Source organism: Elaeis guineensis, chromosome 5 (assembly GCF_000442705.2).
Source record: "Elaeis guineensis isolate ETL-2024a chromosome 5, EG11, whole genome shotgun sequence".
NCBI classification, from domain to species: domain Eukaryota; kingdom Viridiplantae; phylum Streptophyta; class Magnoliopsida; order Arecales; family Arecaceae; genus Elaeis; species Elaeis guineensis.
Window position 1 is genome coordinate 1,896,473 of NC_025997.2, and position 13,713 is coordinate 1,910,185.

General features: G+C 42.1%; 1 protein-coding gene across 1 annotated transcript; it reads right to left on the reverse strand.

Annotated features, from left to right (window-relative positions):
* Positions 1–1,298: 1,298 nt before the first annotated feature.
* Positions 1,299–9,338, reverse strand: LOC105044348 (tropinone reductase homolog At5g06060). The gene is made up of 5 exons (XM_010922207.4): positions 9,125–9,338; positions 8,776–8,983; positions 5,627–5,843; positions 5,415–5,521; positions 1,299–1,625 (listed from the first exon to the last, which is right to left on the reverse strand). Exons 1-5 carry the CDS (start codon positions 9,220–9,222, stop codon positions 1,437–1,439), a joined length of 819 nt encoding a protein of 272 aa, XP_010920509.1. The 5' UTR covers positions 9,223–9,338; the 3' UTR covers positions 1,299–1,436.
* Between the last annotated feature and the right edge of the window lie 4,375 nt (positions 9,339–13,713).

A 13,713-nucleotide genomic window follows, 5' to 3' on the forward strand; every position in this document is an offset into this window, starting at 1 on the left:
AGGATGAAGCGGAAGGGGGCTGGTTCCATTAGAAGGGGGCAAAGCGAAAATGTAAAATTTCGTGGGCCACAAGCGAGAGTGGATCAAAATTGAAATAGACGCAAATTTACTATAGCAAATTGAAATAGATCATCCAAATATTTTAAATAAAAATTATAAACGTGTTAAACAGGTTGGGCAGATTGAAAAATCTAAATCTAAACCCAACTTATTTAATAAATGGGTTAAACAGATCAACCCGTTTATAATCTAAATCCTTTTAAGCCAAATCCAAATCTATTTAAGGCGGGTTGAACACAGATTGGATAGGTGGATCGGATCATATTTTGCCACCCCTGAATGATAAGGAGTAGAAATTATTGTTCGGAGCATGCCCAAGCAGGAGGTGACAGCTGGCCTGGCCAGCAGCTCACTTCCATCTTGGGTTGATTGGATCGAGAAGGGCGAAGGCGGAGCTTCGTATCTTCGATAGCCTGCCAGGCATAGGCCACATTTGGTAGCAAGACCACATGTTATCGTGCCGTCCAATTTCGATCACTGGCCTGAGCATTATGATACCAAATAAAACTAAAGGAGTGCTTGGTTGGAGAGAGTGGGAGTCTGAAATCGAAATAAGAATGGATGACTCCTATTCCACTAGTTTGATTGGGAAGAGCCTCATTCCGATTCCGATTTTAGGATGTAATGGGAATGGCTCAATCTATATAGAACTCAATCCCTATTCTCCTCTATAGATTCAAATTTCCATTTCAATTTCGATTCCGATTTCAGTCATGAACCAAATGCTTCAAATGATTTCACTATTTTGATTTTCATTCCGACTCCGACTGCGAACCAAACACCCCCTAAATAAACTTATAATGGATCAAATATCCTGAGAAAAATCAATCAAGTCAACAACCATTTGGTTGAGCTGGCTCCTGGTTGAATCAGATCTGATTTACGTTTGCGCAGAAAACCGGACCTGGTTTACAATTATAAGCAGCTTTAGTTGTGATCGAGTGAAATAGGCCACCTGAAAGCTAAGCTCCACACTGGAGCATCGAGAAAGCTATCACTAGTAATCCCTCCAAGTGACATAATTTGTCCAGCGATAGATGAAGGAGGAGGCATGCAAAGGAATGCCACCAAAGAGAACCCCTCGTCTGGCTCTGCAATTCGTTTCAGAAACGTCTGACACTGCAGATGCTTCTGCATTTCCCTCATAAATGATCTGCAAAGATTTGTTAAGAGCTCCGACTAGAGCATATATTACATTAGTAGCCTCTCCATGACACACAGCAAAACAAAGGCTCATATTTAACCACCCGAAAAACCTGCTGGGAGCTCTTTAATACTGTTAAAATTTGCCACACTTCCATTACAAACAGTTGCAAAGTTATTGATAAAGGAACATAATAAACCATGCTACGGCGTCCAAGGAAACTAGGTGTTCTTTAATAGTTTGCTGGGAAAAAACCATTTACAGACATTCCTCCATCAACACAGATGACCTGCCCACTTATGTAAGAAGCAGCAGGTAGGCAAAGAAATGCCACCAAAGATGATACTTCCTCTGGCTCTCCCACTCGCCCAAGAGGGGTTCGATCCACCAACCTTTCCATAAATTCCTCTTGTTTGATCACCTGAAGCAGGGAAAAACAATCACACGGTATATAAACAAATCACGCACGAAAGAAGCTTATAACGTTGCAACAGCATAAGAATATAAAATATGGGCTTGCAAAAGCAATTGCACTTCTACCTAAAAAAGCAAATGCAACTGCACATGCAGTCATTCTATCACATGCATAAAGGCACAGGTATGTTCAAGAAAATTTATGATTTACCATGAAGTACTGTGAAATCATGTAAATTTATCATGTTACAGTAAAAGAGGGAGCACTCTTCTGCTAACCAAAATCAAGCAAGAGACTGGATATCATGTGGATGCATTTTGACTTGCACAGTATCAAGAAAAATAGCAGAAAATCACGAGGTTCAGAACAAGAAATTCAAATATGGTCTCAAACATGCTTCTTTCTGGAAAATGTAATTCCTTGCGGATGAAGATATGTGCTATGGTCAATAGCTGCAATGATGACCCATCTGCATCTCCTAACCCATGGATGTACCGGTGTATCACGTTCCCGAATTATGTACCATGTGTTTGAAGCAGATATAGTCATCAACACCTATGACACAACTGAACACGTCATGGGAATACAAACCATGCTTGGTGAACTGTCACAGCTAGGATGCAAGAGAAGGACAAAAAAAAAAAAACCATGGCCTCTAATTCGAAGCAACAATGTCACAGTCCAGGCATGATTCATGACTGATGTTAAAATAATCATGAGAATCAACAAAGCTATTACCAGCTGCACTGCTGAGGTAACTATCTATAGACGCCCTCTGGGATACAACATAAGTTTCTAGTACCAAAACTCATTTTTATTGGACTTTAATTAAGGTTGAGAGTGGTATTACCATCATCAATTTAAGTCTGCAAACAAATAACATGTTCTAAGCAGCAGTACAAAAAGGCAGCCCAATGCATGAGGCTCCCGTCATTGCAAGATCTGGGGAGAGAAATGCATGCAGCCCTACCCCACATGTAGAAAAGCTGATTTTGTGTTCCAAATCCATGACCTCTAAGTCATGACGGAGCAACCTTTCTGTCGTGCAAAAGCTCAACCTCTTGTAACCAGCATTGTCCAATAATATATTTGGATATTTTCTTTTTGGAGGGAAATCAAACATTTATATATTGAATGAAACAAAATGAGAGGAATAAACTGACAGGAATAGTTTAAGGGAAGGTTTGCCATATCGTACCAAATTGAATGGTACAGGACGTACTACACCTTACTAGTTCAGTTGCAGTACACAGTATCGAATTAGTTCCATATCGACATACTAACAAGTTGGCACCAATACAAGGCTCGGCATTGAAACAGCGAACCTTGGTTTAGAGTACTCTAAAAAGTCTAATACTCGCCCTCTTAACAAAAAGCCTCAAGTCTTAAACTCTTGAGTTCAAAAACTTTTGTGATTGTCAACTTCCATATTTCCCCTTCGTTTTAAGTCTAGGAGGATTCTTTGGTGATTCAACTAATGATAATCTCCAGAGTTATCATCGAATGTTTAAAGCTATTTCTACGTGACATTTGGTAGCATTCATAATGAGTCCAACAATGTTATCAATAATCACTTTCCACATTCCAAATCAAAGTAAACATTTCTACTATTTCTCAAATGATAGTACATTAAAAATTGAATCCTCGCAAACATTAAGCCGTTGGTTTCAACAAGAATCTAAAATAGTATCTAACATATAGTAGCTTGACATGAGAGCAGGGGCTGATTTTGGGTGCATCAACATTGTAGGAAATTGATGTGCCCAATATGAACTTTATACAAACGGACCTTCATGTCAACAACAAAGTCTTAAACTTGATTGCATGACATGTAATATTAAAAAATAACAAAAAAAAAAAACTATGCTCAAAACCAATGATATTCACATGAAAACACTTGGAAGAATCCAATTGCTGAAGGTAGAAAGCATAAAAAGTTTCAAAAGCGTAAATACCACCCAAGGCAGATGGATCTTACAATTACACTCCAATAAATTTCACTTAAACAATCATAGTGTTGCCATCACACATACTCTCAAAACTGCTTCCCTGATTTCTCAATCTTTAGATTGTACTCATTTCTCAATTACTTTTGGACAAATTGGAAATCCAATTTACCTAAGATTGCGTTTGGTGCATCACCAAGCAATCTTGCAAGATAATATGGATTGCCTTCAAGATAGATTGACATCATTAAATTGCCAGTAATGTTGATTATTGTATTTGATACACAGATAGTGTTGCAGCAAAATTACTGGAAACCTTGATTGACATATTTGATATAACAATCAAATTAACAGTAATATGAAATCAAGTTCCCAAAATACCCTCATAAAATTTTGTGAAATTTTGAATTACTGAGGAAGAGTTTGATTTTATTTTCTAAATTTAAATCAAAATTTTCAAAATATGCATGACGAGAGGAGGGGGCGGCAGCTGGATTGTCGGAGGAGGGGGCGGCGGTGATAGAGGCGAGGGAGGAGAGGTCGATGGCAGTGTAGAAGTGGAGGCCGTGGCCAGAGATGATGAGGGCATGGGTAAAGGGAAGGCGGTTGAGGGCGGTGAGGGCACACTCGGGAGTTCGGAGAAGAAGGGAAAGGTGAGAACCGCGGGAGGAGGGGGTCGAGGGATAGATTTTGTGTGATTTTTTTTGAGGGGTAATTTTGTCTAAATTTTTTTTTGCAACATTACCAAATAAGTGGTAATCTACATAGCCACCTCTCCCCAAGACAATTTGGATTGTCTCCTAGGAGGCAATTTGGATTGCCACCTAAAAAGCATACCAAACACAATAATCTGGTGAACCCACTTTAAATTACCAGCAATATGGATAGATTGCTAGCTACCAAACGCAACCTAGATAGTTCTCTTTGAACACTCATTAGCACACAACATAAAAAGAAACATAATTTTACCCTTCCATACCCATATTTCCAAACTTTCTAAATAATTAACTTATCTTGTGGTAGCCATAGTGTAATTGTACCTCCATATTTATCTCCTTATCGAATATTCGATTCTCTGGATGCAATTCAGTTTTAGTGTCAGCTCTTGAGCAGGTTTAAGCTTCCAGCAATGTCCATCTAGATTCAACCGATATATCAAATATGGTTCACATTATCCTTGTTCTTTAAGAATAGATCAATGGTCTCTCCATTCACACTTAATCCTTTTTATTCACCAACCTTACTTTCTTTAAAAAGTTACATAATTCCATACGTAGCTATTGCTGCTGATGAAGAGTTGCATGAGAAGACAAGGAGAGGTTGCTTAAGAAAAGCTGGGGAATGCCAATTTGATTTGATTTCCTATTTGATTGCCAATTCAAGGAAATTACATAAGCCTAATTCGATCACCAAATAAATGATACAATTAAATGAAGCACGTTTCGACTTACTAGGTTCATCTACACTGAGGCTAGTACCTGTAAGAACATTACAAATTTTGGTTCATTGTTCTAAAGTTAAATCATCAATAACCTTTATCATATATTTATCTAATCTGAAGATTCAAATCTCGTTGACTTACATGTAGCAACTCCAATTGTAATACTGGACTGAGTGTGTAAAGCAAGAGCTGCTTTGCACTTGCTATATCTAAAGAGAAGCTATCCACAAAGACCATGGCCATGACAAACAAAAGCTCAGTCTATGAATTATAATCAAATATGGTGGAGAAAAGTTCTCTTGGACAGAAAAATTATGTGAAGATTAGTTCATGGAATGCAAAAATATCCCCAATTTTTTTGAAGAAATTACATAGCAAGCATAAATACAATACCAGAGATAAACTTACATTTTCAACAAGTGAAGTCCTGATGTACCATGGTGCAACACAGTTGGTTCGAATATTGTCTTTTGCCCATTCACATGCGAAATTCTTTGTCAATTGATTAATTGCTCCTAAAGAAACAAGCAGGAAAGGGGTATGAGGTCAAACACTGTAACTGTCCTGCTTCGCATAATGAAGGAAACAGTAAGACCATATTTTGCGATATATGATCTTACCTTTAGTCGCTGCATAAATGGTTCCACTAGGTACAGCTACGACACCAGCGACAGAAGAGATGAAGACTATACTTCCCCTCCCTGCTGCTTTTAAAAAGGGATGTGCAAGCTGGCACAAATGGAAAGCAGACTCAAGGTTGGTGGCCATAATGGATGAGTATTCCTCTGCAGTATATTCAACAGCCTTTTTCCTTATATTTGTCCCAGCATTATTTATCTGAAAAATGTATATAGGAAAAAGAAGAAATCTTTAGACACATAAATAGAAAACAAATACCTGAAAGCACTAAAGCATTGATGTTATTCACAAAATGCATAATCAGTATGGAAACTATTATTGCTATCTCATTAGGTTCAGAAACACTGATACTGAAAGCTTGTTTATTTGTTGCACCAGACAGGAAGAGCATATGTCCTCCCTCAATTCATCTATATGATAGAAGTCAGTTGATGGAATTACAAGAAAGAGCCAAACTAGCACAAATTTCATAAAAAAAAAAGTTGAAAAAAAGAAGTAATTAACTACAAAGATGATGGCAGAAAGAAAGGACAAAGGTAATTGTATGTAATCACTGCAGTGTGGAGTCAAATCCAGAATTCACAAGAATTCTATGAAGTGAAAATAACCATCCGTGAAATGTAGGATATCCTTCCTCTCATTAAGAATATAATAATAGCCAACTCATCACATTAGATTGAAAAAAATAAAAAATGATAATTTGTTGTAAATAACTGAAATATCTATAGAGGACAGAAGTACGAATAGACACTGTTAATATAAGAGCCGTCAAAGCAGAATCAAAAACACCATACAAAGATTAGAGATGATTAAATCAACCATACAACATAATATAGCTAAAACATCTGTTGTACATTAACTGCATTAAGAAAGATTTACATCAACCAAAAACAGGACCAAGTCTGGGACAAACAATTACATTTCGAAAATAACTTTTATACCACAATATAACTCATTTCAAAGTTTTCTGATTTAAAATTTCATGATCCTGCAATATCCCATTCGCAAGAGAAAGCATATGTACCATATAGTGTTAAAACCACTAAATGGAACACCAATTAGCTCCTGCTTATCTGATTGCTGCTGCTAAAGTGCAGATGGTATTGACTTAGACTATATGTCAGGAAAAAGACTATATGGACACAAATTATGAACAATTTGGGAAGGAAATGAATCTTGTCCATTAGTAAACCCCACCAGCTTGGAAATTAGGAGGGCAGCAACCAGATGAGAAGAGAGGAGTCACAGCAGGCAATCTCCAGATAGCAGAATCCTTAAAAAATCAGGGACTTTACATTCAGCATCACAATTTCTGTGGTATGAGGCATTTGGTTGTCACCCCAATTACTACACTTTTTCTCTCACTCCTGCTACCAAATTTTCACCTTCAATCTATATAGGTCATCTGGTTGGTCAAGATATGTGGGCATCCAAGAAGGCTTGAAGGTTGGGAAGGAAACATCAATAATCCTAGAAGCTCTTATGGTCAAGATAAGTAAGTAGTATTGCATGAAACGATTTTAAAATTTCAATATCAGATTCTATATGCTTGCTAAAATTTGATATCCAGGAAATGGGTTCCAAATTTTGGGTGCTTAAAACAGTAAATTGTAGTGGGCAAAGAAGGCCCATATGACGGACAACAGGACCAGAAAACCGGAAGTTCTAATAACATGACATAAATTAGACTAGCAGCATGATAATGGGCTGAAAAAGATCAAGAGTCTACTTGATATAAAGTTGGACCTATCAGCTTAAGAGGAAGCCAATGCAATTATGATTTGATGTTATGAAACATTAGTAATTGTTACATGTCTCACAGTCATGGAGTAAGTGTACTACTGTCCAATATGTCACCACAAGTAGCAACAAATGCAAACAGCCAAATTAAACATTATTTCCAAACGTTTAATGACCAAAAACCTCAAAGTTGCAAAGGAACTTTTGAAATGTCATGTCAGGGAAGATTTTTTTTTTTTTTTAAGTGCCAGCACTTCATCACCAACTATTCCAAGCTTCAAATAATGAAATTTCACCAATATTCAGTTTTCCAACCTTTGGAAACCTGGAGGTTGGGACGCCTCCAAGTAGGACTAAGTTTGAGCCCCCTGCAATGCTCCAAGTGGTTCGCCTGAACCATGGTCATCAAATATAAAGCACTCAAACAAACTGAAAATAAGTCGGAATGAGTTACCACTTGTATGTGTCAAAGAAAATTAACATGCACCCTGGAATGATAGTATCTTGGGCACAGACAATGCAGAACATTGTGTACAACTATTAAAGATTTATCAGTATATGCCACACTGTTAACATTGAATTTTACCAGCTTCAAAGATTGACTCGTTGATTCAATAATTTAAAAAAAAAAAAAAGATTGACCTGTTGATTCAATCAAAAAGAAAAAAACAGATTGACCTTTTGATCTATGTTGCTCCATTCTTGCAGTCATTAAGAAACTACACCAATTGATTAGCTAAATATTGCAGAAAGCTACTCAGTTAGCCTTATCTTAAAAGCCCATGCATTTACTCCATCTAGTCGCTTTTTGAAGCTCATGAACAGAGCTGAATGGAATCTGCAATCCAAACAGAGTGCGTCTTTCTTTATTCAAGTTCAGGAAGATCATCGTCAGATGCTTTGCAAGCAGAGATCAAATTGTGGGGTGCCTCATCCACATCAACCACTATTCGTTCAGTTGAACGTGTTTTTAACCTATTGAAATTACTATTGAAACCGACCGCAATTCCACAAGCAGTTCTCCTTCAGCGAAAACTTGGTTCACACAAAGAACCCCTATATTGCCTATAAGAACCACCTTTACCTTTATTAACCCAAACAGAACAGCACCAGCCCTAGTCCATTAGTTTTTTGATGGGAAATGGAGCAAGTGAGAAACTTAATCCATGTTATATTGCATTCTTGATCTTGAATTTCCCCAAGTATAGATTGTTAAAAACAGATCGAAACCGTGCACAAAAAGACAAAGATGAACGCAAAGTAAAGAAATAGACAGGGCGAATGATTTAGATTTAAGAAAGCAAGAAGACGGTTTCAAGAAAAGAAGATCGAGAGAGAGAGAGAGAGAGAGAGAGAGAGAGAGAGAGGGGAGGGAGAGGAGGTTGGTGACCAGGATGTTGAGCTTGCCGTCGAAAAGAGAGGAGACTTCGCGCATGAGGTCCTCGCGCCGGTCGGGGATGGAAACGTCGCAGACAGAGCCGGTGACGCGGAGCCCCTGGGCCTCCCATTTCTTCAAACACTCGCTCAGCTCCCCTTCTTTCCGGGAGCACGTGTGCACCGTCGCCCCGAACCCGGCCAGTTCCTCCACCACCGCGTGTCTGCCAAGACTCAGCAAGTACACAAGGACGAGATGAGAGAGGTGACGGACGATGGAAGGTTCTTGGTAAAAAAAAAAAAATCCCTCCCCCACCAAAAAAGAGAGAAAGAGAGAGGTGGAGAGCATAAAAAAGAAAGGACACCCGATTCCTCTGGTGCCGCCGGTGACGAGAGCCGTCATGCCTTGGAGAGACCATCGGCCGGGTTTAGGGCCGCCGCTGCTTCCCACCACCACTTCCATCCCTCGGACTCTCTCTCACTCTCGGTCGCGATCGCCCGGAGAGTATGCGCGTGGACGGGCTCATCAAACGACGACACGCGTTATCACTATCTGCCGCGGTGACCCTACGCATCCGGGGCGGCACGAGCTGTGCAAGCTTGGTAGTTGCCACGTTGCTCATCTTAGAAACGGAGGGCTGTCGTAAAATCTCGCAATATCACATGCTTGGCGGCGAGCAGAAGTGGCTGGAATTCGAGCACGACGATTCGAGAAAGTGAAAAGTTGTCGAAGCATCCATTTTCCATGGCGGCGTTTCGAGCGTGCCCGGCACTCTCTTTTTTTCGTCCAATCCGTGCATCCGGTACGGGTATCCGCTGAGCCCGGTCCAGTCCCCGGCACGGTGATGGCGTGACATATCCATCATTCGAGCCTCATCCCCAAGTTACATTACATGGCAAATTCGTTTGCGCTTTTGCTTGTTGCGTGCGACTCAATCGGGCCCAGAGTTTCTCCATGCAAGGGCACAAGCCTAGATTAGATCTAAGTTTTAGCCTAGGGTGTGGGAGGATAAAAATTAAAAAAGATCTAAAAGAGCCGATGATGCGAATAAGATGGACGAAATAATTGCTATTCCATCCATATCCACGATTCAGTTCCAATTTAAGCAATCTAACAAAAAGATCCTTAGAAGGTGGTCCAACTTAGCAAGTTTACAAGTTATACTTGGTACTGATTGGCTTGATGGGACCTCCGCCCAATTGAGGAGGAGATATGAAATAAGAAGAAAAAATTTAATCACAATAGGTGTTGCGGCCAATCCCCTCGTCGCCTGATCGTCGGGAATGAGTACCTGCAAAAAAAAATCCGCACTGACCGGAGGCGGCTCCAGCGGATACCCTCCGACGGTCAAGTCAGAGAGGAGACTAGACAACAGTGAAAAGAAAACAAGGAGCTCAGCGAGAGAGGAAAAGAGAGAGAGGGAGCAAGCCCAAGAGTTTCGAAGGGACCTCTAACACTGTTACCTTCCCCGATATATATAGTGGAGCGTGGTATGGCACCGTCGTTAATGGCGCGGACAATTGAAGAATTGTCAACTCACTGTAGACTGTCAGAGTCGCCGTGAAGGTGTCACATCGCCGTGGGGCTGTCAAATCGCTAGGGTTGACCCACGCCTTAGGTGGGATAATGCCCCTAGGCGGCAGTGCCGCATGCTGTTGTCAGGACTGACAGTCTCTGGCAGTAGTACAGCGATTGGAGGAGTCGACCGATTTTAGGTCGGTGGCCAGTTGAGGGGCGTCGGGTGGAGATTCGGACCCCTTCGTCGGTCGGTCGGGCACGTCGCGGGAGTCGGGCATCGGACCCCCTGGTGCAGTCGGTCGAGAGGGCGGAAAAGGTCTGCCCGACCGACATATCCTCGGTCGGTAGAAAGCCGTCGATCGGTCGGTAACGGCACCCGACGATCGGTCGGTCGGTCGGTCGGTCGTGTATGCCCGATTATAAGTCGGCACGAGCGGGGTCGGTCGGTATTCCCCAACAGTTGCCCCCCTCCACTCTTGAGTCGGACGGCGCGCTGGCCGATGTCTTCGTTTGGGCAGTAGCGTCGGGCGAAAAGGAGTGGATCCTCTGTGTATCAAGTTTCGACCGTACCGTGGGTTGATATGATGTCAGGCGTCTCATGAATGCCGGGCGATTCGCTGGCGTCAGATGTCCAGTCGGTGTCGGACGTCCTGTCCCGTCGGCGTCAGACGTCCTGTCGGCGCTAGGCGTCATGTCGGTGTCGGACGTCCTGTAGGTGTCAGACGTCTCGTCCCATCAGGAAGAAAAATCGTCATTCCCACCGCTTCTTCGGGAATACGAAACGTCACGGCCTCTGCGCCACGTGGCGTGCGGCCATTGGGACGGGTCCGTTGGAGCGGATGGAGGTGACGTGGTGCGATCTGAGGATGGGTGCGTCGAACCGTCGGGCCGACGGACGGCCCAGATGACGCCACGTGGCGAGATCTGGGGACTCCTCGTTGGTCGTGCCTTCATCTCGACCGTCGGGGGGTACTATATATACAGGGTCGCCCATATTCAGTTTTTATCCCCCTGTTACTTTGCTGTCGAGATTCTGCCTGCGTAATTCCTCATTCCAGGTACTCTTCTCCGCTTCCTTTCTTCTTAGGAGTTCCTTCTTCTTCGGAGGGCCATCATCGTCTTCACCGTCTCCTCTTTCTTTATTTCCTGTCATTTATTTCAGTCCATGGCTAGAACATCTCCACGAGGCGGTCGGTCGGGAGAGCCGACTGACGACCCTCGATCGACCCCGGAGGTGGAGGTTTCTTCACTTTCGGGGTCGAACGTCGATCGGCTCCGGGAGCAATATTGCATCCCGGAGCAGTTTCGGCTGTTCGCCCCTGGTGCCAATGGTCGGGTTAACAGCCCGCCTGAGGGCCAAGTGGCCTTCTACGTGGAGGACCTCCGGACCGGCCTTCGTTTTTCGGTCCTGGAGTTTGTCCGAAACATTCTTGACTATTACGGGCTGTGCCCAGCACAACTCGCGCCGAACTCAGTTCGGCTAATAGTCAGTTTTGCTCTTCTGTGTTGGCTTTTGCCGACTGATCCTCGGATCTCCCTCTTCCGAGCTTTCTTCATCCTCCGACCCCACCCTAAAGCCCGAGGGTGGTGGTACTTCAATCCTCGAAAGGAGCTTTCTTTCATCACTGGTCTTCCGTCATCCATTCATGGATGGAAGAACCAGTTCTTCTTCGCATCCTCTTCCGCTCCCTGGGGGTTCCCTGCCCGTTGGGGGAATCCCCGAACCGAGCCGAACGAGAATAGTTGGGTGGAAGCCGAGGATCGGGAAGACTTCCACCGGTTAAAGGACATCTCGGTGCCGAAGCAGAAGGAGCTCGTCACCGAGCAGGCCCTGTACGACGCCAGCCTCAACCCAGTCCCTCGCCTAGGTCGGTTTTTTATTTTTCTTTCCCTTTTTCTTCTTTTTGTTTTTTATTTATGGTGCTGACCGTCTGTCGTTGCTTGCAGATATGCCGTCTGTCGTTGCTTCAACAATTGGTATCAGAGCATCAGGATGGCTGGTGACAAGAAACCAAGTTTCTCAATGGCTAATGATCCGGTGTCTGTCTCACACTCCACCACCGTCAGGCATGAAGTGGCCGTCTTTGATGGCACGGGAGATTTTTCACTATGGAAGGTAAGGATGAAATATCTGTTAGTTAAAGAAGGTGTTGCAAAAGCCCTTAAGGGTATAGATTCAATTCCGGGAGATAATAAAGCTGTTAAAGAAGAGATGAACGAGAGAGCCCTAGGAACCTTGTTTTCAGGTTTAAGTGATAAAGTCCTTCGTAATGTTGTGGAACTAGACACAGCCAAAAGTGTATGGGAAAAACTAGACAGTTTATACATGGCAAAATCTCTGACCAATAGATTATATTTGAGGAGAAAATTACACACATTTCGTATGACAGAAGGAACTTCACTTAAAGATCACTTGGATGAGTATAATAAGCTCCTGCTAGATTTAGTAAATGTTGGTGTCGATGTAGATGAAGAAGATAAGGCTTTGATTCTAATTTACTCTTTGCCCAAGTCATTTGAGCATATTACCACTACCATACTTTATGGAAGAGAAACAATAAGTCTTGAAGAAGTAGAAGCTACTTTGTTATCCAATGAACTTAGATTAAAAGTACAGCTTCAGCATCAGGCTCAGACTTCAGCTCAAGGTCTTGTTGTTAGAGGTAGAGATGAACAGAAAAAGAGTGGACAAGGTAGGAGTAAGTCCAAAAATAGATCAAAGTCTAGGCCTAAAAGACCAAGTATTTGTCACTACTGCAAAAAGCCAGGTCACTGGAAATCTGAGTGTAGACTTCTACAATCTAAAAGGGAAAAGGAACAAAAGGATAAAGGAACAATCTCTGATACAGCATCAATTGTAGTTTCTTCAGGAAGTCATAGCAGTATATCAGATGATGCAGTATTCACAGCTGCCTGCAGTGTTAGTCATACTGACACTTGGATAGTGGACTCTGGAGCATCTTTCCACATGACACCTCACAAGGAATGGTTCTCTTCCTTTAGATCTTGTAAATGTGGTACTGTTCTTCTTGGAGATGATGGTATCTGTAATATAGAAGGTATTGGAACAATTCAAATTAAATCAAATTCAAATACCATGATGATATTGGATGATGTTAGATATGTTCCTAAATTAAAAAAGAACCTTCTCTCAATACATGCCTTTGACAGAGCAGGATATGAGGGCAGATGGGGAAGAGGATCTATTACTATCAATAAAGGGGTATTAACTTTATTAAAAGATAAATTAAGTGAAACCCTTTATTACTTGGATGGCAGTACTGTTGTTGGTCAGGCATCAACAGTACAATCTTCTCTTGAGCAGTTGACACACTTATGGCACCAGAGACTAGGACACATTTCAGACAGAGGTCTACAGGAGCTAAGCAGACGTGGTCTGCTGAGAGGTCAGAAGATTGGTGCACTTGGATTCTG